Here is a 22,551-nt window from a genome sequence, read left to right as displayed (position 1 = left end):
AGAATGGATCTGAGTGATTTTATCCTGCAGATGCTCCAAAAACTCTTCCGAATGGCCCTGTAAGTGGGTCACTGAGTCTACCTGACTGAAAAGAGATTGAGCAATCTTAAACAGGGCCATCAGGTGACATTCTGCAGGTTCAGTAAGAGCAGAGAAATACTCACATTTCGCTGCTTTTACCGCCACAAGGTAGGCCTTAATAGCGGCTCTAGCTTGTGTTCGGTCAGAGTCAGTCTTCGTCTTTCTCCAGCGGCGCTCAAGAAGTCTCTTAACCCTCTTCAAAACCCTCAACTCCTCCGTGAACCACGGGGAGTGATGGGTTGAACATGGCAAGAGAGGACTCACAGGTGCGATCCTGTCCAAGGCCCTGGCTACAGCCCTATTCCACGGCCAGGACCTCTGCTGGACCATGCAGCAGGTCCTCAGGAATAACCCCCAGCTCCCTCTGAAACCTCACCAGGTCCATAAGTCACCCGGGACAGACGAATCGAATGGGTCCTGCCTCCCTGCGGAGTGGGGTGGCACAGTAGAATCTCAGGGTCACCAGGGTGTGGTCTGACCATGACAACGGGGACAGATCTAACTCTCCCCTCAGATCGCATTGCCACTGCTCAGACAAAACCAAGTCTGGGGTGAGACTGCTGTCTTGAGTCGGGTCCCGAATAATCTGGGCCAGGCCCATAGCTGCCATGGTAGCCATGAACTCCCGAGCCACCTCCAAGGCATGTCGCAGGGATGGCAGGTTGAAGTCCCCCAGAACCATAAGTCTGGGAAACTCCACCGCCAACCCTGAGACAGCCTCCATCAGCTCAGGCAGGGAGGCTGCTACGCAGCAGGGAGGCTGGTACAGTAGCAACACCCCAGCTGTTCTTTGAACCCAGCTTGAAAAACAGGGACTTACAACCAGCTACTTGTGGAGCAGTGCCCCTGAGGGCCACTAAAGATTCTCTGATGACAACTGCCACCCTTCCTCCCTTGCCCCAGTGTCTTCGCTAGTGCCACTCCTGAAACCCGGCCGGGCATACAGTATTTCAGAAAGGGCCACTCCCCCCTCTGAGCCCAGCCAGGTCTCGGTGATACATGCCAGGTCTGCCCCCTTCTCTGCAATCAAGTCACATATGAGGGGGGCCTTGTTGTTCACTGACCTGGCGTTGAAAAGCAGCAGCCGGAGACCAGGGTTTGTGGGGATCTGCTGTCCAAGGCCTGGGTATGACCACAGAGAGCCGGAACACGCCACTGGTAACAAACACCGGGGGGGTCTTCCCCAAAGATGGCCTTCCCTCCGGGTCCCGTTGTAACATCCCTGGCCCTTCATCACCTTGATCGGATAGCCCGCCCCACAGCCCCAGAGTTTCCTAGTCCAGTAACCTCCACTTGAATTACCAGAAGACAATTATTTATTAAAGATAAATAGATTTACCTTATTTTTTGATTGGGTAGCTTCCTCATCAAACTGGAGTGCATTATTAAATGGGATGGCACAACAGTCAATCCTGGGCCTTGTACTTTTCAACCTTTTTATTAATGACTTGGTGGGAATGCTTATCAGATCTGCAGATGACACAAAATTGAGTGGGATACCTGATTCCCTGAAGGACAGAAATAAAATTCAAAACTATCTCAATAGGTAAGAGAAATGGATAGAAAGTAACAAAATGAAAGTTAACAAAAGCAAAATTCTTCACTTAGGTAATGGAAATAAAATGCACAAGTATAGGAAGAGCTTGGTAACTCTACTGGTGAAAAATATGATGGAATAGTAGTTGATTGCAAATTGCATATGAATCAATAGTGTGATGTGGCTGCAAGAAAGGCACCAACAGAACTAGTTTCCAAATTACAGGAATTGTTAGTTTCACTTTTTTCAGTGGGAAAGAAATGGATCAGGTTCAGACCAGGGCAACTGAGATGATCAGGGTGTAGAAACTGATGAGAGATTGATAGAATTTGGGAATGTTTCGCCTGAGAAGACTGGAGCAAAAAAGCCTACAGAACTGGCTTACAAAGCATTTGTGTTAGCTAAGTTACAGTTAGGGTTAGGGGATTTTTATGTTGATAAGGTAGATTGAGTAGATTTAAATTAAAGCGTTGGGAGTCTGGTGACAAAGCTGGTAAATTGCTGGCACATCATTTGAAGCAGCAACATCAGCAGAGTTTAATTGATAGCACTCTTCAAATACTTGAAGGGAGGTTGCACAGAATAGTGAGACCAGTTTTCCATTGCTCTAACATCAGGACATGGAATAATGCATTTACATCATAAGAGGGCTGATTTCAGCTGAATGGTATTAAAAACATCCCAGCGGTAAGAACAGTCTAATACTGGAACTAACCAGTTATGCAGGGAAGTGGTGGGTTCTTTTTCACTGATGTGTTCAGGCAGAAACCAAACTACTTTCTGCCTGGGAGACTTTGATTCGATGCATGAGTTAAACATTACTTGGGATTGGATTTATGGCCTAAATTGCCCCTTCCAATTCTACAGTTCTATGATATACACACAATCATATAGGCATATACAAGTGTATTATATGTATATATACATTGTTGGAGGGAAACTCCAGGATGGGTTTTACTGGAGTTCAGTGAAGTTGACAGTGCTAGGTTAACAAGGTAAGGAAGCTGGGCATAGCACAGAATTTTGTGTCCTTGGGGGGATGATATGTTTTCCCTTCAGATAAATACAGTATAATAATGCCCAGCCTATTCTAAGTTTGAGTGAAGTCAGTATTAGGACTTTTTCTTTCAAAGTTTTGAACAACAGTGTGGTCCTAAATTGGAACTTTAGTATGCAGAATACTTTGAAGTATTTTCTCACTAATTGTTCCCAAAGCATCCCTATGGAACGGGTCATACCTAGGAGACTATAGCCAGCACGTCCACTGGGGTGGGTACAAATTATAGATCAAAACATCTGGCTGTCACCAGATAGGGGAATTATGCTAAATTTATGCCAACATTGATGTCACATTTCATTTTGTATTGTTTGTTTCACACACACACACACAGTGTGTGTGTTTGTGTATCTGTCTATCTAGATATATACACACATGAACGCACACACACACACACACACACACACCTCAGGCTTGGCTTTTTAATAGTGTTAGACAACACTGAATTTGGCATGTTCCTGATATATATGATGTGTTGTGATCTAAAAGGTAGCTAGGGAAGTTGAGATTTTGAGGCAGAATACATTTGGATTACACTGTCTCTTTATTTGCCATAGCAAAATAATTTCTGTTAATCTAATCTTACATATTTAGCTTTGACTACAATTTTGTATTCCAGTTGCTATCTCCCAATCCAGCCATCTATCAACTAAATGCATCTTTAAGTGATACCCACTAGAGACAAACTGACTATACGTGTTCATTTTTAAAACTTGTATTATCATTCTTGAACAGTAGATATAAAGCAAGAATTCTGTCATACAAAATAAGATGACCCCAAAAATGAAGACTAGCAAATAAATAACCAAAGATGATAACCAATAATATCAATCGTACTTAAAGGAAGTTAATTTCTTAAGAATACCAAGTTATTGTTGGAATCCACATCCTTTGACAAAGAAGTTATCATCATGATGAATAGGTCTTCTACTTTCTACTGTGGCAATTCCTTCTGCCAGAAAAAAGTACAGTCAATAGCATTTGCTTATAAATAAATATATTTAGGACTGAGGTAAAGTTGGTAAAAAATTAAAGTTTCCTTTGAGTTGATATGAACTCCTGGTGACTTCCTGGACACATTCCTGCAATTTTATTGGCAACAATGTCCAAGTGATTAACCACTGCCTTCTGAGAAGGCACTGTAGGCTAAACAGTAAAGCCCAAGTCTTGGTATTTCTTGGTAATTTCCCATCCGTGTACTTTACCTGTTCTGAGCCTGCTTAGCTTATGAACCTAAGGAGATGCTATGAATTGTGGAAGCATGAAGAAGAATGGGGGAAATTGCAAGCTCCTGAACCCTGAAAGGGACAGTAGCATAACAACAAATATGAACCTAATATTACCTACTTTTTCTTTTTTTATTTTGTGACTATCCTATCTGTAGTATTGATTCAGGTTACTGTGAAATGAATTTGATCATAGTAGAAACTCTTGTTATAAAGTCAGAAGACAATGCTTGGCAAGATTCAGAATGTGGGTATGTCTTTATTGTTGTAGGCTTTTTGTGAATTAAGAAAAATCTTAGACTCATGGAATCAGAGTTGGAATGTGCTTTAGAGGGTATCTAGTCCAGGTTCCTCCTCTAGAGCATCTCTCTGTTGCAAAACTTCCAACTTCATGTGGCAGTATGTTCCATTGGCTGACAGCTCATACAGTCAGGAAGTTCCTTCTGACATCTAGCCTGAACCTACTTTCTTGCAATTTTAACCTATTGGTTTTGCCCTGCCCTCTGGTACATAGAGAATAAATCTACTCCCTCTTCTATGTGACAACCCTTCAGATATTTGAAGGCTGTTACTGTATCCCTCCCATGTTGTCTCCTCTGTAAACTAAACATGCCCAGATCATTTAGCTAATCTTGTTGGGCTTGGTTTCTGCACCCTGCACCATCTTGGTAGCCCTCTTTTGATCTCACTCCAATTTGTCACTGTCCTTTTTGGACTATGGTACCCAGAATGGACGCTGTTCTCCAATTGAGGTCTGAGTGCAACAAAATATAATGGAATAACTACTACTCTTAATTGGACTCTGGGCTCAGATTAATGTGCCCTAAAATAGCATTTTCTTTTCTGCAGCTACATCAGACTGATGGCTCATATTTAAGCTGGGATCTTGAATGAACCTGATATGAAGCTTGCCCATGGAAAGCTTGAAGGAGTGGAAGTTAATGTGGGATACTAAATAGTGCTGCAAGATACCTGTCTCTTGGAAAGTGAAAGATACATTAATATTCTCTCAAATGCACAATAGTTGCTCAGTTATGGATCTGGGTAGGATGGTAGTTTTAATTATGGACTTAGTTATTAGTAAGCTGCAAAGGCAGATGTTATAGTAATAATAATAATAAGACAGAAAACCTTTCCTTGTAATTGCACAAGCAGAATTGTGAGATTCTATATTAATGCCACAGAGAAGGTAAGGATACATGAGTTGTTTGCGCAGAACCTTCAGCTGGTAATAAAGGCAAATAAAAGGAAGTTGGAAACAAGGCAGCTGTCCGATGAATGTTCCCCCCACTATGCTCAGTGCTAAGAGCTGTTGTACAAAGAGAGCACTAATATTATTCATTAGCAGGAATCTGCCATTCCAGCAGTGACAAATGGCCTCTCGCTCCCTCTGCATCAGCTCCTGTACAGACCATAAAGCATGGGGACAGCTTAAATATGGACCTGCTCAGCTCAGGCCACTGGGTGATCTGTCTTAGTGGCTATAATGCAGGTGCAGCCAGCTTCCCTCCAAATGAGCACATTTCCCAAGGCCAGGCATGTACACTTGTTAGTTCCAGCATCTCATTCGTATTTCTGAAGGGACTATTGTAACCAGCAACACTAGTCTTAATATCCCCCTTGTGCCTAGCTATGTCTTGCACCATTCTGGTGTTTGCACATCTGCTGAGGTCAGAATTTAAATTTTTATCTACAAAAAGACAGAGCTGACCTTAATCTTTGAACCATTCAAGGTGGAAAAGCTACACTGCTCCTTGGGGTGCTCAGATGTCCTCCTTTACCTTCTTTTTCCTCTTCTTTTCCCATTGGCCACTCTCTACTCACTTTCCCATCCTCCACCTTACAATTCTCATCTCTTCACATGATCTGGGAAATATACTGTATGTGGTGTGGGCATATTAGTACTGCAGAGGTGCTTTCTCTTCCATACTTTGCTCCACAGCAGGAACTGGCTGGGGATGGAAGATGTAATTCAAATGTAGTCCTCCTAAATAGCATTTTAACTTTACTACCCACATCAGCATCCTTAAAAATGCATTTTTATGTATCTGGGTTATTGCGGATCAACACAAGGACCTGTCCTTGAACCCTGCTTATATTTTAAAAGATGCAAGGTCCCAGTTTAGTAACCACAATAGCCAGGTATCCTTGGGAATTTTCTGTATCATATACACAAGAGGGGCCAAAGTTTTTGGTTCCAGCTTTGAGAAACTGATAATTTTTACTTAATTTTTCACGACACATAAGGGATGTATGAAAAATAGACACCTTTTGAATATACTTAAAAACATACATCTCATTTATGGGGACAAATAAATGAATGGGATCCCCTTCTATTGTTTTGGATTCTCCTTTGTAGCATTCAGTGTTAGCCATTGTGGAGAATGGTCTTAGGATTCTGATGAAGTCTAGCAACTGGTTTTCAACACAAATTATGGAATGGGTCCCCTGCTTCTCAAAAATCCCCAAGGAGTTTACTCCTTACATTTGGGATGGACTTCAGTTGATTGTTTCTTTCTGATGAGAGCCTATGCCTACCTTCTTGACTATTTACGTGTTCAGTGTTATAGTACTCTGAACATTCTTCTTTTATTGTATGTGTGGTTGTTGGGGATTAAGGATGGAGATGGACTATTCACTGGGCTTGAAAGGGAAAACGGGTCACCTAAAATAAATGGTCGACTTGGAGAGACAGGGCCACTCTGCAGGCAAAGTAACCCTGGGTTGACCCCATCCATACACACCCCTAAATCAATTGTGTCTTATTATTACAATATCAATATACAATATTCCAACAATAACAGCATTGATTTTCCAGCCAGGGGCTGCACCTAAACCTGTTTTAAAGAGGAGCGTGTAAATAGCAGCCCTCATTAAAAATCTATAGATTGCCCCCTCCCACCAGCTTCTTCCCCCTCCCAAAAAGAGAAAAAGCAGTTTATATTCATTAGAGCTATTGAATATAAAGTAATATGTTTGTGTTGGACATTGGGGTAATGTGATAATCTGTCCGCATATCACAGAGAAATCCACTTAGCAGTGCTGTCAGCTTGACAAGAAAAATGGGCCCATAAAGCTGGCAAATACATCGAAGGCCAAGAATGAAGCTCGTGCATGTTGTGTGTTTAGGAACTATTCTTTGCCCATAGGCAAGACTAGGAAAGGTGGGTTTATCAGTTGATCTGAACATGTGGCACACTTTAGTTGGGGGGGGGGGGGAGGAAGGAAGGGTAGATATACCAGCCTGTGTCTTTTTGGGACTGAACAGATCTCAGGAGATTTCATTGTGTGGGTAGGTGCTTGCACAGATCCAGCTAAATTGGCCACAATAGAGATTGGGTGAGGGACCCCTTATGTGGTATTTTGGTTATTGGCTTTTTTCTAGACTTTATCTTTTGGGCAATGTAATTTCTTTGTTTTTAATCTTCTCTTTTTACTGTTGTACCTTGTGAGCCCCCACACCCCCAAGTCATGACAGATTGGGACAGCCTATAAATTCCATAAATAAATCCAGGCCAACCTCCTTTTGCCTCATGCAGCAACAACCAGGTTCACCAACCATCTCTGCAGCCAGAACTGACGAACTGATGTAAGTCGGGCATGGTCACATGACATTTCACTTTACAACCGCATCGCTTAGCGATGGAGTTGTCAGTCCCAATTGCAGTCAGTAAGTGAGGACTACTTGTATTGAAATGCTGCTTGTCCTTCACTATATCTTCAGGCTGCATACAGAATTAAATTTGATTCTTACAAAATAGAACAACAAAAGGCATAACAGTGTCAGTAATTACTTTGACAGCATCGTCATGGGCTCTCAAGTGCCAGGGCAAATAATGTTTTTAGTAAGTGCCTAAACAATAGCAATTCTGTGCATGCTTTCTTTTGAGAGGGACTATATGCCAAGGAATAGATGCTACACTCATTAATTGATTTGGCACTCTGTGAATCTTTGAGGATGTTGACATTAGGAAGGAAGAGCAGTATACTCCAGTTCAACTCAGTAATGGACACAGAGATTGGACCATTTTAAGAGAATTATATACATTTCCAAATGTTGCAGTGCAGCAACCAAGGGATGGATTTTAGGAGGGACCAAGATAACTCAAGGGTAAAAAATAGGGAATTCTTTAAGGTCAGGAACTCCCAATGTAAAGGTTGAGCATGAACAATAGAATGTAATGTTATTCAAATTGGGTTGAATATTACACCTCAAGAGCAAATTGGAAACAAATTTATAGTGCAGGGATTGCAAAACTGAACAGGAATTGTGTGGCTTGGCATGGCTTCTTACAGTTCAAAAGTTTTTGGTGAGAAAGTTTATGTGCTCTTCTGTCATGCTGTCATACAAATATGCCTAAATTATATAACAACCTACTGGTATGTCCACTCTCTATATGCATATGCACATAAGTGATCATGCGTGGATTCTTTTCTTGGTGTTTGAAAAGCAGTTCTCCTTGCAGCCATCTGGGCCCATTTTTTAAGCTTATCGGGGTTGGTGAAGCCTCCAGTGCTCTATAGTCAGAGGTTTCTTATTCTCAGTTGCCATTTTTGTAACAGAAAATCCTTTTTCAAGGTAACAACGAGGAGATTTAGGAGATTTCATATGGCTAATAATTCCCCAAACAGCTATCTGACAGTGTTGTTTTAAAAGCCGCTTAGTTTTTTGCTTTGGAGTTTATGAAAATCTCTTGCACTAATATCCCGAGAGCCAGCCTATAATTGTGTTATTAAATCAATCGGAGCGGATTACATTGTAAAATCAATAAGCGGCTGTAATTGCATATTAGAAAGTTGTTCGGCTGTTGTTGATTTTTTTGTACACGGATAATTGTAATAAGCGTGTTTACCTTCATGCTGATTTGAAGTCAGTCTTGCTAAATGACTTGTGGCAAGCAAGGTTTGTAATGGCATGTTTCCACAGCCATCTGACCAAGTGGTTCAAGACCACTTGGTTCAGCCAGGGCTTAAAATGGAGGATCATAAAATATTGGGGGGCAACCGTTTGGTGGTTGTTCTTGTTTCAGTTTTGCTTTCTTTGCACTAGGATATTCCAAAAAAAAAGACACAGTAAACATACATATAAATGCCTTGTGCTTCAGTGTTCTCCTGAAAATTGCTCCGTCTCATGGGAAAATTTAAAGACTTTAAAGAAAATGTCTATTCACGTCAATGGTTTAACAGTTGGAAAGAAGAAAAAAGGGAAAGAAAAAATGAGAGAATGGAATGGGTGCAGTGTGTGTAGTATTTGGAGAGGCTTTGTGCCATCCAGTGTTGTCACCCTCCCAGATGGATTGAATAATTGATTATTTATTACAGAAACGAGTATGGTGCCTACCTGTCAGACTCCTGGTGGCTTACACTAATAAAGCATTAAAATGATATATAACAAATATGAATTATTTCAGTTGCTGTCCCATGATTAAATGTCCTTCTCTCCAAAAGCTCTGCAGGAGAGAATTATTTTTACAATTTTTAAAGGATAGGCAGGTGGGAGCTAATCTGCTGTCAGAGGGGAAAACTGTTTCACAGGGAGGGGCTGCCACTGAGAAGGTTATAGTCTGGGCCCCAAGCTCTTGACCTCTCAAGGAATGGGTCTGAGGGGACTGTTTCAGGGTGGGCACTGCTATGGACCACAAGGACAGCTGAATCATGCAATCTGGTATCTTGACTCTGACACAGAGTGGCTTCATGAATCCATGTAGATTGTGCTGCATCTTATTAATTTGTGCCCTCTCAAGCTCAGTTAATGTGAGAATTGCCTTTCTTGATAACCTTACATCTGAGGAGATGGGGGATTAAATTAAAAATTGTCACCATAGTATCAGATCTATGACTGATTCACACATATATGTAATCATTTAATATTACAGACAGCAACAAACTTCCTGTGTTAATTTTCTTAGTGGAAATATGCAATAGTATGGGATGCATAATGGTATACTTTCAGTTGATACCTTTTGGTTATGAAAACACAATGTCAAATTGTATATATTACACACATAGGATCTATTTATTATCTCAATTGATTCACACATAGAATCACTGCTACCAGGATTGGCCATTTAGTTGAATAATTAAAAACTATACAATGTGATTATGTTCTTGCAACCTTCCTTTACCTATAGCCATCCAGAAGTGTTGAGGGTGCAAATACCAGGATTTCCAGCCCCAATTCGCATGCTGGCTGGCAAATCCTAACAGCACATGGGGGATGCTAGGATGAGGAAAGTTGCACTACCTGTATAATCTTCACAAACCATTTCATCTATGGACTATTCTCAGAGTAAGGCCACTAGAACCATATTATCGAGGTGGCACTTAAAAATGTATTAGCTTATAGCTCTCTGGTTGGGAAACATTGTCTGAGCGGGACAGGCTGTTACAGCAAATAAGTGTGTGTGTGTGTGTGTGTGTGTGTGTGTAAAACTGTGTTTTTAATTTAGTTTTGTGCTTGTTATATGTTGTGTAAGCCCCCACTTTTCTGATCAGAAAAGTGGAATATAAATCAGAAATGCTCTAGTACATACTATAGTAAGCAAGGAGTTGGAGTAGATGACCTCTAAGGCGATTTCCAGTTCTGTTATTCTGTGAGATACCCACCTACCCTGGGAAGTCGTAGGAGAAATTTTTAGAATAGCTATGTTTTTCAGGCATTCAGAGTTTAATATTACACATGTTTTCTAAGTTTGTATGTTCGGTTAACATATTTTCTGAATGATTGTGCTCTGCTTAGAAACTGTTGAGGTACTTCCATGCAGATGTACAGCTGAGATATAAAACCAGTTAGGCCTCCCAACAGAATGAGATTCTCACTGGGGAAGAGGAATCCCTTTTATTTTCCCCGTTTTTGGCAGTGCCCATAGTTGATTGTGTCTGAGGCTTGTGGATATAGTTTCTATTTACCATCTAAGATCACTTTAGATATGCCCCAAATCTCTGGCTAAGGCCGATACAATATTTGTGGGGAAAATGTTACAGAAAGAATACATGCTTGTTATAACTACACCATTTGCAACTGTTCACCACACAAGATGTCCCTTTTACTTTTGCCCTATTACTGCTGTTGTAGATCTTGGGTCTTCTGCATACTACTCTGAGCTAAATTGGCCAAGATGTACTCATTATGTAAGATCTCTATTCCTGTAATTGTTATAATAATTCTGCTTTGCACTTGTTCTCAAATACATTACAGTATGTGGCTTGAATGCAGATTTGCATAATTCTATCACAGATTTTTTACTTTCTAGTTTTTTGGTACAAAATGATGGGTGGTGGTAGACTCACACACAACCATTAAATTGTATGCAGTTGCAAACTTCTGTAGGTCAAGATTACAGTTTCCTTTTCTGCTGCTCCCCTGCTGTGTTACCTGCACTACATAGGTTAATCGGAAGGAAAGTGATGGAGATGTTCTGAATATCTGTTGATACCCTCCCTGCATAGTGAAGTACCATCACTTTGGGGCCAAGATTGGTTGGACAGCGGTTTCCTGCTCCATTCGGCCCCTTGTGTTCATTCCTCAGACAGTGTGCCTGTCTCCTAGACAGTGAAATATGGCCACAATTAGCCTGGATACAGTTCAATTATGATAAACAGCGCTTGCACCCTTTAAGCCGTGATTAAAAGGCCTCCCCCCTTTGATAGAGAGACCTAATTTCACATTATTATCGCTGCCGCTTGATTATAAAGCACTCCCTGGATTTACAGTTAAGAGATGGATGTAGAGGCACTGCTTTATCATTTACACATCAGTAATGATGCAGCTGTCCCTCTGCCACAACATCCATTTACTAGCAGGTGTGTGTGTGTGTGTGTGTTCTACTTCGTTCCCCCTTTAGAGTGGCAGCGCCACCCCATGTCATCCAGGCCCTGCCTGCCACATGCAAGTGGGCAAAGTCACCCTTACGGTAACAGCGTGATGAATGGGCGCACACTAATGAAATGGAGACATCAAGGCGTGGGGCGAGAAAGAAAGAGTGCTGATGGGAGGCAGCGGAGCTGTCCCAAGTCGGAGGGGAGCGGGAAGAAGGATCACCTCGCCACTGTGTGCTGTCAAGGGAGAAATTACACATTTACTCTTGCTTTTTCTTAAGGAGACGGCCACCATAGATCAAAACATGGATTTACAAGCCAATTTTCAACATGAAATATAGACACCAGGAATCAATTTAAGCCTTGCTTCTATTTTAGCAAACTCTGCTTGCGTTTAGTCCCAGGTAACACAAATCAGCTCAAGTCCTGTTTCCCTGTTAGTTCAGAAGGGAATGGTTTGCTGTATCTGTTCATATTTCTGCCCTAATTTTTGTTCTAACTGCTACCATTCTTCCACTGTTAAATGTGAGGAAAGCAGCTAGCAGGGCCTGTGATAAAAGTTCTGAACAAAAGTATATTCTTAACAAAAATATTTGTGGTTAGCTCCTAATTTAGCTCCTCATTTGTGATGTAATACATAATTTAAGATCTATAAAAACTTAAATCTAAGTTTTAAATCATGGTTCTAGCTCTCATTGTTGACTTTTGTAAGGAAAGGAATCTAAGGCAGATAAATGATATCTTTGTCCTTGATACTTCTTTCACTGTCACCAGTTTGTACTAATTTTAATTTATATGAATTAGATAATCTAACTTTTCAAAAAGAAAAAATACTTATAAATTATGAGTTTTACAAGCATAGAATCGGAAGTATTTAGATAGAACATGCTCTGAATATGACTGTTGTTTCTAGCATTGCTAGTCCCATTTGTGTCATTCTGATGCTAGCCTTACATTAAAGACTTTCTCCAAGATAGTGCTATTGTGGAGAGTACATCCACCTAATACCATGTGCTCTCTGTTGTATCCTCATCTGGCACCTCTCTAGTGGAGTCACATATACAACGAATCCAAGGTCAGGCATGTCAATGTTTTAGCTGGAAATTAGATCAGGTCAGAATTACCTTTTGCTACATTTGAAAAGGAACTTGTTTCATTTGAACTCAACCCAGGACAAGAGGTAATATAATGTGGGCATAATTTAAAGCAGTGGCTCTTCTACTTGTGAAGAGCTGAAATATATTTAAAATTGAGATCTAGCAATATTAGATCTATTCCCATGCTCCTAGCCCTGAGTAGACAACCTCCAGCAGGAGGAGGCAACAAACTGGCAGCAGACATTCTGTTTTGGGGTTAGAAGAGGAAAAGGTCTTTTCTCTTACTGGTGCCTACACTCAGTGGTACAGCTGAACAATGGCTGCAAGCACTCATAGATCCTGTTGAATACAAGGGGCAGAAGTTTTAATCTCCCCCTGAATTCTTTCCCCTAAAAGAGATGGAGGAAAACTAAATATTGTTGGAGTCTTCAGTCACAGCCAGCAGCCAGATGGACAGCCTGGATGACCAATTCCCTGCCACAAAAGGGTTTCTATAGGTTATTCTGTATTTATGTGTGGAACTGCAAAATTAGTAACTTGCCAGATTCATCTGGTAGATAGTTCCTTGGCTGCTATTTCCAGAGTGAAGAGAATTTCGGCATTCAGAACACTGTAGGCTGAAAAAGACAATACTGTAGTGCTTTCGTTGGACTTGATTATACAGGTTGTGTTTGGTACTGCCAAGAGACTGTGGCACTTGATACAAAAGCAGTTTGTTCCCCATCTCTGCCCTAAATATTCTGAATCAAGACTTTAAGGACGGTCTCTTTCTGCTTTTATCAAAGTTTGATATAATAACAAATTTGTGAAGATCCTGTATTTCACTGAGGCAGTTGTATATCATTATTTTAAAATGTATTGTCCCAAAATGTTATACTGTAGCTGACTTGAGGGTTTCTGAAAGAAAGGCGGATTACAAATGATTTTAAAATAAATGTCAGAGACAAAACCTGCTCCCAGTGTTAGTAGCATAGTTAAGCAACTATCAAGAACCATATCTTTGCCCATGCAATTATGTTTATTTTCTCCTCCCATTTTTAAACTGCTATTATCTTCCTTCCTGTTCATGTGCTGAGAATTTCCTCCCATGTACTAAAATAAAATGTTGATTGGATGGATAGAGCAAGGAAATGGGAGAAGCCAGCATTGTCCATGCACACTGTAGTGGTGAAGAATTTTTTGTTGTTGTTGTAGCTGCCATTTTTAGTAGTTCGCATACTTCCTATTTTCCTTTTTGTTAGTAAAAATGGGCTCTGTACAATCTGATTAGAATTCACCCTGCTTCATTGCATATGTTGAAAAAATGTTGAATCATAGTAATTGCCAGTTTTATTCTTTTCAATTGTTTCAATTATTTATTTTCTATTGTGCTGTATGGGCAAAAGACAGGATATCAGTCATCATAATATGTTTAATTGTCAAGATGCTCATAGGGGCTTGAGGTTTTACAGGTAAGGTCATAGTTTGTGGCATGTTAGGAGTGTATTTTCCTCAATGAAGCACTCTGTATGCGTTGCTACATATGCCTTTCCCACTATGCTTAGCTTGCTGTAGACATGCATCTGTGTTTGTGTGTGTGTGAGAGATCCTTTTTCCTTACCCACAAGTGAAATTTGTTCTTTGTTTTCTTCTTTGGATACCAGATGACTGCAAGAACATTGCTAACATCATGAAGACGCTGGCCCACAGAGGGTTCATCTTCAAGCAGACCTCCAAGCCCTTTTGATCTCTGGGGCCGGCCGGACAGGGCTGCATGCGGCCGGCTCCTGCTACATGGGTGCGATGGGCTGGAGCATTTGAATGACAGAAAGAGGACAGAGGAACGAGCAACCCCACGACTCCGTCAGTTTTGCTGTTCTGCCAGTAGAGGCTGTATATATGGAACTGGATTCTCTGTGTAGGCCTGAAGTGACTCCCTCTCTAGGGCCAGCTGCCTGCCCGGCCTGGTCCAGCCTGCAGCCCCCTAGGGCGCTTGCTCCACATGGTTAGAGACGTAGATTGTTTTCCCTTTTGTTGGCTTCTGATTTCCATTGGCGTCTTTCTCTCTCTCTCTCTCTCTCTCTCTCTCTGTGCTCACAATTGCGCCTGTAGCAAGACCGTGGTGCTATGTTCTGGGCACTTGCCCTCATTATTTTGAGTACACTATCTCAACAGCTGCGGTCAAGCCCCCCTTCTCCTGTGTGAATCTGTTACTGTGTCTCCTGCGTGTCAGCTAAATATTGACTGAGCAGCATCCAGACAGCCCCCCTTCTTCAGCAGCCTTTTGCCCGCTTCCTTTCTGATTTAAATAAACACTAAGCCCCATCCCTCGTTCCTCCTGTATGTGATTAAGGAAGCTCGGCTCTTTCTGTTCAAGGTGAAGTGCCTGTATTCCATGCCCACCAAAAGCCACCTATATTCCTGGGATTTCATTCAGCAGGGGCTATTACATGCTAGAGCATCCTGGTTGATGCTCATCTGATGTGCGGCACTTCTTGCACCCTAGTCTCCTGTTGGTGCATCCTCAGAATGTCAGGGACCCTGCTGTCTTTTTTGTCCTTGCACACGACCACCATGTAGTACGCAGTCCATTGCGGGCAGTGGACATGCCCGTTACTGCTTGTCCAGCAAGGGGTTGTGTTCCCAGCCTCAATACACTATAGCAATCTGCATAATGATTAAAATCCCTGTTCTTTTCCCTTTACAATCTGACTAATTGCCCTTTTCACCATGGCTGAAACCGGTGTGTTGCCTGAGAGATATGGCCTATTCTTCCCCCTAGTTCTCAATGTCTTGCATCAGTATAGGAGGAGGAGGATCAACATGTTTCTTCTTCTCCTAGCTCAGTGTTTTCCTGAAAGAATATCCTTCCCTGGCCTTTGCTGAATGGACCCCCAGGGGCATAGGCGCCAGCTGCCATCAACTTGGGAGCCACACCGAGAGGGCTCTGCCCATGCAGCAGTCAGGCTGTGAGCTGATACAGGCACTGGGCCTTCCCAGTAATAATGCATGGTGTGTGGATGTTCCAGCTGAACCCAACCTGACCTCTTCATTGGCTCGTTACTCCCATCCTTGCTGTAAATGTGCCACTTGAATAAAGTCTGGGGGAAAGGAACTTGGCTCCTTATGTGCTGCAAGGGGTGCAAAGGCGTGGCCTTGCCAGCAATCTCTTACTGGGTGTATTGCCTCCTTTTTCTAAAGCCTCTTTAATTACAAAAACGCTGGCCGTTCTGCGTAGATATTGGCTTCATCCTCAAATATATTTGCTTTCTGGAATCACCTGTGTTTATAACACTGAACATTTCCAGTTGTAGTTTACTAATAGCCTTTGGGGATTAGTATCTCTTTCCTTAGTTCTTCAATAGGGGAGACTATGAGAAAAGGAACTACTCCTCTTAATATTTATGTTCCTGCAAGCAGAATTCTCCTTTCAGCTCCAGACTTTGTGCTCTTGAAGAAGGGGAATGGCGATAGGCAGTGGGAAGGGACTAGGATGAAGCCAAGCTATCAGGCACAATTAAAAAGTTGCATGAAATTATTAAAGGGCTTTTGTGTGAAATGAGAATCTTGAGCTGGCAAATATTTACATCTCTATCATTGCACAACCAGGGATAATTTGTACATGGGATGTATTGGCTCTGGAACCACAGGAAATAGGAAAGCAAATTCCCTATTAGGAATACAAGAGAAACTAGCATAAGGTTATATATGCTGGTAACAACTGGTCATTGGTACTGTTTATATACAGAACACATATTTTCCATTATTTTTAGAAATATACAATATATAGTACAGCTAAGGCAAGAACTAAGGGTTTTTAAAAACAATGATTCCGTTTTAAAGCAGTCAAACATTGAAGACCAGTGAATAATTGCCAGCCATTTGTTGATTGCTACTTGACCTAAGATCTATGAACCACCTCTTCTGATTTGGAGAACAATGATAAATGGGTGACTGGAAACGTCACCAGGTGTTTGAAGAACATGCTGAATGACTGCTTTGAATCAGTGCTCTTTCCCCCCCCCCCTTAATCTAGTTTAGATTGCTTTTCAGTACACCTATGGCAGCATTGTGTCTACACTTCCCATAGATGATTTGGCCAATGGAGAGACAAGAGAGCAGCAGCATATGCACTCATGACAGACAGAGTCTGTGTTTCCTCCCTTTCAGGCCAGTCCATCTTTACTTTGCAGGGTCTGCCCTCCAAGGCACTGGGGAATGTAACCAAGCCTCTTCCTTCTCAGGTTAGGGACTCAGGATCAAAGGTCACAGGGATTTTAATGGTTCCCTCTGTGTAATCACCTGATCAGTTTTATTGATTCAGTGTCGATGGAGTCGTCTAATTAGTTTTCTATGAAAACGAAGAACTTGGCCTTTGACCTTTCTTTCTGCCAGCAAGAATGTAAATCAAAGGGCGTTGTCATGCACTATTGATTCCCAGTTGCACTTGAGGGGAAAAGGAGGCAAGCACATGAGTTAGGCCTGACAGCTGCAGGACAGAGGTGTCATAGTCTTCTTCTGACATGTATCTGAAAGAAGATGAATATTCAAAAGGGGAGGGGAGGAAGCAGCTTTCTATGTAGCAACAGGGACATCCAGCCATTAAAAAGTCAGCAAGCTTCAGGCAGTGTAGTCCAGAGTCTATCCTGTTGATTTATTACTAAATATTTGAGTTTCATATTGCCAAGGCAGGGCTAATCATACAACCATGAGTTCTTCCATTCCAATATCCTGGAACTTGTTCTGTGTTTTCTGCACTAAAAATACTAACAAAACTAGAATTCTGTGATCTATATGCATTATGCATAAATACAAATATTTTCTTATTTTGTATAATTTACTAAGAAAAAAGACAGTTAGTAGCCTTTCAAAGAACCCCTCTGTTCACTGGAACTTTTATTTTATATACATTTCTGGCTTTGGAGGTCTCACCTTACTTAACCCTCACAACACTTATAGCTGAAGCTAAGTCCAACTATAGGATAATAATGCTTTCCTGTTCTTGAAAAACCAGCATATATTTAGTTTGCTGCTTTACAGGACACCAACACAACTGACACACCAGGCAGCACCCCTAGATGATGCTACAAATAAAAACTGGGTCATCAACAGCACTGCAATAAGAGACCTCTGCATTCCTCAATACCCGTGCAGAACCCAGAGGGATATGCTTCTCAGTAAATAGAAAAGATTGTGCTGTGAGGACCCTTAAGAACAATTATACTGAATGGAGATCCCAACCCACTTGGAGGGTATGAAGTTGGAAATGGCTGAGCCAACATTTTTTGTACCAATACTTACACACTAATCTGACAGATAGTGGGGCACTATCATAGCAAAAGGAGTAGCTGTTTCGTCCAGTAGAGAATGACCCTGAAAATAATGCTTATTGCAATGTATATTTGCCTTACCTAACTGTCAAGGAGGAAATATTCTTTGCTTTAACATCTAATTTAGATGCACTGATTCTGGATTAATAAGCAAGAATTCTTTAACAAGATGAAATATTGGGGGGAACTATTTAGTTCTGTTAGCTATTTAGCATCCTATAAGATGGTCTGCAAAGCCACAAAGAAGCCTATGTCAACTTTATGAGAATGGGAGGAGGAGGTTAGAGTTAGTGCTCAACCAGGGGTCAATCTTATCTACTGGTAATGCAATACATGCCTACCATAATACTAATTACCCTGCCCATGTTCATTCCAGCACAAGATGCAGCCCTAACTCCTGATGACATAGGGGTCTGTCCTCCTGCCCTTCCCTCTGAATGACTAGTGATTTAGATTCTGGAACAAGAGATTATGGGTTCTATATTTACATCAAAGTCTACAGAACTCAGGTATAGGAAAAATATACAATAGAATCACAGCAACAATTCAGGATTATGATCTCAGCCTCTTTATCAGGGCAGTAATACTCTTTTTCCTGATTTAAGCAAAGGCAAACAAAATCCTTCCAACATAACGGTCCCTACTAAAGTATGGGGAGACAGATCCTTCTTGCACCTGCCGTCAGTAAGTTGGTCCTCCAAGATCCAGGACTTGGGCCATCATGCTGCTCATGGCTTCTTCACCTTTTTGACAGATGAGGAACTGGAAGCAGATTCCCTGCGCTTTCTCTGTTCCAACAAGAAGCAAAAGAGAATTGTCAACAGGAGTCAGTTCTTCAGGCAAAGAAATCCCTGATTCAATTAAAAAAACCTCTTTCCAAGAAACCTCGCAAAACGAAAAGTGAGATATATCCAGGGCGGAAATGCAGGAGAAAGCCCTGCGTGCAGATCCTGACGTAGTACTTAAAAGAACATAACAGATGGAATACAAGCTTACTTGAGGCTATCCACAAGAAAAGGGAGACAGTTGCTCTTATAAATCACTACAGTGACAAAATGTAGAATTCTGATAGCCAAAGCCATAGCATGAAACAGATGGTTACTTCTGGCTTGTATACATTGGGTAATGGAGGGAACATACGACATAAGTTTGCCTAAAGAGACGGGACACTATACGTCTGCCTGACATACAATCTCCTTGGCTGATCCACGTCCTCCCCCTTAAGCAAATCACAGGGCATTTCCAAAGGATATAGAAATTCCATTTCTACTGCCTTAGCAAGCAGTTGAGGATATTCCATTTGGACTAACAAGTGCCCAAAATAATAATATTTCAATTGCTCAAGAGGCCAATGGGGAGAAACAAAATAATTTAGAGAGATGACCAAGGATTATAAAGCAACTTTGGGTTAATGAATGAATGAAAGGCATTTTCTAAAAGAAAATCACTGGCTGTGATCAAGTAGAGAAGAAAGTTGCAATCAAGTCTCTGGGAACACAGACCCGCATTCCCCACTTTAAAGCAAGTAGGCTTGCTGTAAATTTCTGAGACATAAATGATTGAGAACTTCAGTACATAAAGCCCACACTCTCCCACTTCTTAGGGATGCACTATTCCTCTTCTCTGGAATAGCAGGCTCCTAGTGGACTCAGCAAAGCAGCTTTCCATTCTTTTGTTTTTCATGTGGTACCTGCTAGTATTTGGGGAAACAAGGTCAAAAGATGTGCTTTAAACAGCCAGCACAACCTGAAAACAAAGGCATGGAAGCTTCAGAGCTGCTCAGTGAGGCTGCTGAATTAATGGGGATGAGTGCATGTGTTTGATAATCTTGATATGGCAAAAGAGCTATCTTTCAAATATGTCACAAATTCATATAAATCACCTTCCCTAGCTTGGCTTTTCCTGTCGCTGTGGGCAAAAACGAAAAGTGGTTAGAAAAAAAAATGCCCTATATTATAATTTACAAGAATCTGGGAACCTGCCTCACTGTTAATGGAAAGGAATTATTTTAAAATGAAAATACATACCGCCCCCCATGACAGAGATACACATTTTATAGAGACATATGAGTGAGCTTTTCTAACTCCATGCTTAAAGGAAAGATTTTTGATGTTAACAATGTAACTTTGCACTTTCAAGTAGGCTCAGAAAACAAGGAGCCAGCAGGAGTTCAGATAAAGGCAGCTTAAACGTCAAATGATTCTAACTCTGAACCCAAGACTTCTTAGAGGCAAGGTCCTTTCGTTTCCCCTTTAATAGGCTGACTTGTGAGCCTAGGAACAAGAGTGCTGATGTGAGGAATTCTGAAGAGAGTCAACTCATTATGGATGGACAAGTGGAGTCCAAGTTGTGCAAATCAAAGGCTCTAATCTGGAGTAAGTGGTTGCACTTCTGCTTGGAACTAATTTGTTCCAAGTTATGCTCACTTTTTGCCCCCCTCAAGGCCCAGAGCAACATCCTTCCTGGGTCAGCTGGAGTAGGGGGAGAAAATGACCTTCACTGGGAACCACCAATAGTGGACCTCACAATATTTAAAGGACCCCAAAGTGATTTGTACAGAGTGCACTGGGTTGAGCTAGAAGAAGCTGACTCTCAGACTGCTAGAAGCTAAGCCTATTGAGGTCATTTTTTTTTAATCTGAAGGAACAAGATATTTAGTGGCCGTATCATATGTTAAATGTTTGACAGTTATCAGTGAACTGTAAACCATTTCCCTTGCCATAGAACTAGCTCCCAATTGAAATATCTGAATAGTTATGAGGAGGAAAAGTCACCCTCACAGAAGTCGCCCTCCATCCAGTCCAAATCACTGCCTAGTGATAGAGCAACCATGTGTGGCTTAATCTGGGAATGCATGTGAATCCATGGAATGCATGGTCAGGAACGATTTTTTTTTAAAGTTTTAGGTTAGAAAGGAAGTGTTGTCAAGGAGCAAGAGAGGAGCAAGACGTTGTGAGGAACAAGAGAGCAAGAGAAGATATAATCCAGAACTCCTAGAGAATATAATAAGGTTACATCCTAATGCCTGCTTCAGATATTGTCTGAACCAGGATGTCTCTATCTACTCCAGGCAGCTGATGAAGGTAGACTGTAATCCACAGATTTATGTAGCAATAAATACCTTTGATAAAAGAAGGGTCTTTGCTGTGTTTTGCTCAGAAGACACACAGCTAAACATCTGGAATCCCACATATGCCACAGGCGTATGTAAAAAACTCACAGTTCGTACCCACCATCTGTCACTAAACATTTGGCAATGTGAACTATACTTTATGTATTTCTAGTACTCAAGTTCACTACATAGTCTCACAACTTAACCAGGATAAGAACCCATTTCCATATCCATCATACTCCAGCCACAACCAACTGGCTCCCATGTTTAAACTTGGCAGAAATTTGCTCATTGAGATCTATTTCAGCCAAATGTCTATTTATTCACTCAAATCCTGTGGAATTATACTCCCACATCAGTATACAGGTAGTCCTCATTTAACAATGCTTATTGGGACAAGAAACTCCGTCATTAAGTAACATGGATGTAAGTTGAAAAACTATGTGATCCTGCTGCTTAGCAACAGCAGTTCCAGCAGTCTCGGTTGCTGTCATTAAACGAGGATCACGCGAGTTGTTAAGCAAGGGCCTCACATGACTTCCAACTTCCTGCTGGCTTCCCCATTGACTTTGCTTGTGGGAAGCCAGCAGAGAAGTTCACAAATTGCTATCATGTGACTGCAAGATGCTGCAACAGTTATAAGTAACGGCCCAGAGTCCCCCTTTTAGGGGGAGATGGGTGGTGATAGAAATGTGAATAATAAATAAATAAGTACGAGGTCTAGTTGTAGCTACCACTCGTTCAGTGTCAGATGGACACTGAACAAGTGGTTGTTAAACGATGACTACCTGTAGTCCCCTTCACCCACACCAATGAATACATGTTTTCTCTACAAGAAAAAACTAGCTGGTTTCAATAGCATGACACTGGCCATCTCAGCATTACTTCCTCCAGCCTAGGTGCCAATCTAATAGAAATAAGTAGTCCAAACAATTGCCATTTAGAATCTCATGGTGCTTACCTAGTGCAAAGACCAAGAGGTATGTGCAATATGGTAGGTTTCTGCAACATGCTACCAAGGTAGTAGAATGGACATTCCATGCAGTATTCCTCTTCCCAAATTTATAAAGGAAAAATTCTCTCCACCCTCCAACCAATGTATGCCCCTCCCCTCTATCCTGGCAATAACAATAAACCTTCCTGAGCTGCCCCTCCTATTGGGTGGAATTTCTTTCCTCTCCAAAGACAGCATAAAGTGGTCACAGTGTGAATGTGCTTGACCTTTTGTCTTGAACTAATCTAATTGTGTCGTCTTTGTGTAACCAGCTGGTAAAGGTCAGAGCTGTATTTAACAGGGGGCCCTTTAGGTACCAA

The 22,551-nt window shown here is 41.5% G+C and overlaps 2 protein-coding genes across 2 annotated transcripts in view; one reads left to right on the top strand and one right to left on the bottom strand.

The window, feature by feature from the left end:
* ERI3 (ERI1 exoribonuclease family member 3) overlaps positions 1-15,910 on the top strand; it is a 299,426-nt gene extending 283,516 nt beyond the window's left edge. Inside the window, exon 8 of the mRNA XM_063297801.1 lies at positions 14,460-15,910. Coding sequence (XP_063153871.1) covers positions 14,460-14,542 — 83 coding nt within the window. The 3' untranslated portion in view covers positions 14,543-15,910. The remainder of the gene's footprint in view (positions 1-14,459) is intronic.
* A 906-nt stretch (positions 15,911-16,816) lies between these two features.
* Positions 16,817-22,551, bottom strand: part of DMAP1 (DNA methyltransferase 1 associated protein 1) — a 46,623-nt gene continuing 40,888 nt past the window's right edge. The window contains exon 11 of the mRNA XM_063297798.1: positions 16,817-18,913. Within this exon, the coding sequence (XP_063153868.1) occupies positions 18,854-18,913 (60 nt within the window). The 3' untranslated portion in view covers positions 16,817-18,853. The remainder of the gene's footprint in view (positions 18,914-22,551) is intronic.

This window comes from Candoia aspera, chromosome 3, assembly GCF_035149785.1.
Source record: "Candoia aspera isolate rCanAsp1 chromosome 3, rCanAsp1.hap2, whole genome shotgun sequence".
Lineage (NCBI taxonomy): Eukaryota > Metazoa > Chordata > Lepidosauria > Squamata > Boidae > Candoia > Candoia aspera.
The sequence above is the reverse complement of the archived record's forward strand: the minus strand, read 5'-3'. Positions and strand labels throughout refer to the sequence as shown.